General features: G+C 43.8%; 1 protein-coding gene across 1 annotated transcript; it reads left to right on the top strand.

Moving 5' to 3' along the window:
- The first annotated feature begins 468 nt into the window (after window positions 1-468).
- Window positions 469-1,493, top strand: LOC132662555 (olfactory receptor 9Q2-like). Its single transcript, XM_060608012.2, has one exon. It carries the CDS (start codon window positions 469-471, stop codon window positions 1,411-1,413), a length of 945 nt encoding a protein of 314 aa, XP_060463995.1. The 3' UTR covers window positions 1,414-1,493.
- The last annotated feature ends 2,799 nt before the right edge of the window (window positions 1,494-4,292 follow it).

Raw genomic sequence — 4,292 nt, 5'->3', positions numbered from 1 at the left:
TAAAACATTCATTTACGATTTTAAATAGCTACTATATATACGTCGAGTGCTTTTAGCTTTCCTGTACACTTTTGCATCTGTTTTAATCTATGCATTAACTTTATCTCTTAAGTTGGGCAGATATTATGATCCCCTTCTGGCAGAGGAGGAAATTGAGGTTCAGAGAGGTTAAGTGCCTTGTATAAGATCAAACAGCTAATTGGAGACAGAGTTGCAAATACAAGGGCTGACTTGGAAGTCAGATAAGCACTTGCTGTCCGTTCTTAGTGTAATAGAGGCGTTCATCAGTTTTCTCTTCTAGTGAGCTCTGTATTTGTCCATTTCCACTTAAACTGCAAGGTTTGTTCAAGTCCAGTGCCTCCCGCCAGACACCCAATTTAAAGCCTTCTTGCTGGAAATGACTTGCGCGTGTCTTCAGGGTCCCCTCACCTGGCTCTTGTCCATCCTCGCAGGTAAACCGCCGGATGGATGGCTGGGAGGAATGACACTGTAGTGACCGAGTTCTTCCTCACTGCGTTCCCAGAGCATCCTGAGTGGGGGCTCCCTCTCTTCCTGGTGTTTTTGAGTTTCTATCTCCTCACTCTGCTGGGGAACACGGGAATGGTCATCCTGATCCGTGTGGATGGCCGGCTTCACACCCCGATGTACTTCTTCCTTGGCCACCTTTCCTTCGTGGACATCTGCTACTCGTCCGTCACGGTCCCCCAGATGCTGGCCATGCTGCTGGAGCGCGGGGCAGTTCTGTCCTACACACGCTGTGCCGCTCAGTTCTTCCTCTTCACCTTCTTTGCTTCCATCGACTGCTACCTCCTGGCAATCATGGCCTATGACCGCTACGTGGCCGTGTGCCGGCCCCTGCTTTATGTCACCGTCATGACCGAGAAGGCCCGCTGGGGCTTACTGGCTGCAGCTTATGCAGCTGGTTTCTCCAGTGCCTTTGTTCGGACGGTCACAGCCTTCACCCTCTCCTTCTGTGGAACCAATGAGATCGACTTTATTTTCTGTGATCTCCCTCCCCTGTTAAAGCTGACCTGTGGGGACAGCTACACCCAGGAGGTGGTCATTATTGTGTTTGCCATTTTTGTCATGCCTCTTTGTGTATTGGTGATCTTGGTGTCCTACGTGTTTATCATCGTGGCCATCATGAGGATCCGCTCCGCGGGAGGCCGGGCCAAGACCTTCTCCACGTGTGCCTCCCACCTCACGGCCGTGTCACTCTTCTTCGGCACTCTCATCTTCATGTACCTCCGAGGCAACTCGGGCCAGTCCTCGGAGGAGGACCGAGCGGTGTCAGTGCTCTACACAGTGGTGACCCCCATGCTGAACCCCTTCATCTATAGCCTGAGGAATAAGGAGGTAAAGGAGGCGGTTGTGAAAGCCCTGAGCAGGTCAAAGTCTCATGGAAGGCCCTAGAGGGACTCTTGCCAAGTATGTCATTGCTTAGTTTCCCTGTCCTTTCTGTCTATCCTCAACTTCCACCAACTGGGGGAGACTTTCCCAGACAACCCTACTTCGAATTGCACCCGAACTTCCCACCTCCACTTTCAGATTTATTATTCTATGTCATACTTGTCACCATCCGATGCACGATGTGCTACATATGTGATATTGTCTAATTCTCATAAACTAAAAGGTAAACTACACGAGAGGAGGCGTTTTTATCTGTGAAATCCACTTCTGTGCAGTCAGTGCCTCGCCAAGCACCTAGCAAATAAAAAACACCCAACAAGTATTTGTCGAATAAACACATTCATCTCTGGTTCCAGTGTCTACCTTTCGGTTCCAACTTCCTCGTCCTCAGTTTTTTTTTTTTGTTTGTTTGCTTGTTTTTTGTATCTGCCAAGTGGGTTGACCTACTTTATAGGACTAGATTTTCGAGGATCCAGGGCAAAAAAGAGCAGGGACCATGTCTGTCTTATTTGCTAGCATCTGTTGAATTCTGTACATTCCAGGCACAACACACACTTGATGAGTGGAGTAAATATCTTTGGAAAATCCAAAGACTTATCAGTCTTTGTTCGTTTTTTTTTTTTTTTTTTTTGTTTTTGTTTTTGTTTTTGCACAAGTCACTTACATTTTGCAGGATGGGGTAAAGCAACTGCACAGAGTGCATATTGGGGCCCGTTTTTCCAATATTAACTGCCGGGCAAATGTTCCCCTGACAGATCAGCTTCTGTGGCAGGAACAGAGGCAAGCGTGTTGTAGAAGGAGCTCCGGATTTGGCATCAAAGCGTCCAGGCGGTCACTTCTTAGCTGTATGGCTTCAGATTAGTTAGGGTTTGTCAGTCTGCTTTCTCAACTGTGAAATAAAACTTATTGAGCATTTACCCTCAGCCAGGTTTTGTGTGTATCACATTTATTCTCACGACAACTCGGTACATGTGGAGAAACAGAAGGTGCTGGGTGAAGTTCTATAAATGTTAATTAATTTGATTATGGTGATTGTCCCAGGGTCTGCAGCCCAATGAGCACCAGTGGGCAGAAAGACCCATAGCTGATCGGTGGGCCTTTTCATTTTAGAACTGTCTGGAACAGTGTCTTCTGGGCTGACATTAGCCTTGGGTCCAGACACCTACAGACGTGGAGTTCACTAAAAATTTTTTAACTTAACTCTTGAAGTAATATACGCTTAAATACACACTTAAATTAATTCGAGGCACCAGGCTAAAGGCTTTACACGAATGATTTACTTTAGTGCCAGCAACTTGAGTGGAAAGTAATTCTGGTTGACCTCATTTTGCAAAAGGAAGATATTAGACCCACAGAGGTGATATGACTTGTCCAAGTTCTGCAGCAAGAAAGTTGCAGAACAGGGAGCACCTGATCCCAAGCCTCTCTCACTCGAAAAGGTCTGCTCACAAATGCCACCCCCCCTGTGTATTTCCCCCTGTCTCCTTCCCAGGCCCCAAGTCTCAGATGCAAATCATTTCAGAAGCGTCTGGGTTTTAGTTGCTTCCTCCAATAGGCAGTTCCTCGGTATGGTGCCTCTAGGCAGTCACCAACCTTGCCTTCGTGTTTTCCTGTTCAATTTCAGCGATTGCCTAAGAATTCAAGGTTCCTTTCCAAACACCGATCATTGTTATTTCTTACCATTTAATAGCATTTGATATATATTTAATTGTTTTGTTCTATCATCTATATCTATTTAATCTATCTATCTACCTATCTATCCATCTATTATCTAAGTATCTATGTATCTATAATCTATCTACATAACTATTATCTATCTATCCATCCATGTATCATCGATCTATCCATTATCTATCTATTATCATCTGTCAAATATGATCTCTGTTTCTAGGAGTTTGTTTTTTTAGATTCCACATACAAGTGAGATCATGAAGTATTTGTCTTTCTCTGTCTGCCTTATTTCCTTTCCAATGCAATGTTTAATAGAAGTAATGACAGTGTACATTCCTGTCCTGTTCTTGATCAAAAGAAATTTATTCTTTCATCAGTCACTGTGTGGGTTTTTCATAGATGCCCTTTATTAGCTTATGGGAGTTCCCTTTGATTCCTAGTTTGTTGAGAGGTTGTTTGTTTTTTTTTTAATTTTTAAGTTAAAAATTTTTAAAAAATGTTTATTTACTTTTGAGGGGGCACAAGCCAGGGAGGGGTGGAGAGAAGCAGGCTCTGTGCTGACAGACTGACAGCAGCAAGCCCGATGTGGAGCTCGAACTTCCGAACCGAGAGATCGTGACCTGAGCCAAAGTCAGATGCTCAACCAACTGAGCCACCCAGGTGCCCTAAGAGTTTTTTTTGTTTTGTTTTGTTTTTTGTTTGTTTTTTTTTTAATCAGGAATGGATTTTGGATTTTGTGAGAAGATTTTTCTGTATCCACTAGGATGATCATATAGTTTTATTTTGTGCTTATTAATATGGTGGATTACATTGATTGCTTTCGGACTGTTAGATAATTCTTGTGTTTTTCGGATAAACTGTTCTCGATTACACTAAAGTATTGCTTGTATTATCAAAAAAAGTAGAAGACGCTCCACAGTATTCTTGCTTGGTTAAGAAGATCATAGATGGTATTGCCTAAAGCCAGATGCCAGTTTTAAAAGGCGGCTGTAGTTCTGAGTCATCTAAATACCTCTATTAAAAGAAGAATAGAGAGTAGCATAAGCAATGGAAGGAAAATGGGAGCAAAGAAGAAATTTGAGATGTTTTCATCTTCTGGGAAACATGTTCTGCAGGAGACTGTTTCCATGTGGGATGAACTCTGAGGACACGGGACCGGTGAAGAGGTTGCTGGGGATGATGTCTGCCTGGGTTGACACGAGCAGATCACA

This window comes from Panthera onca, chromosome D1 (genome assembly GCF_046562875.1).
Source record: "Panthera onca isolate mPanOnc1 chromosome D1, mPanOnc1 haplotype 2, whole genome shotgun sequence".
Classification (NCBI taxonomy): Eukaryota; Metazoa; Chordata; class Mammalia; order Carnivora; family Felidae; genus Panthera; species Panthera onca.
Note: the sequence above shows the minus strand (reverse complement) of the source record. Positions and strands in the feature narration are given on the sequence as shown.

Coding starts and splice junctions, on each gene's coding strand:
- LOC132662555 (XM_060608012.2), top strand. CDS start 469: ATGGCTGGGAGGAATGACACTGTAGTGACCGAGTTCTTCCTCACTGCG.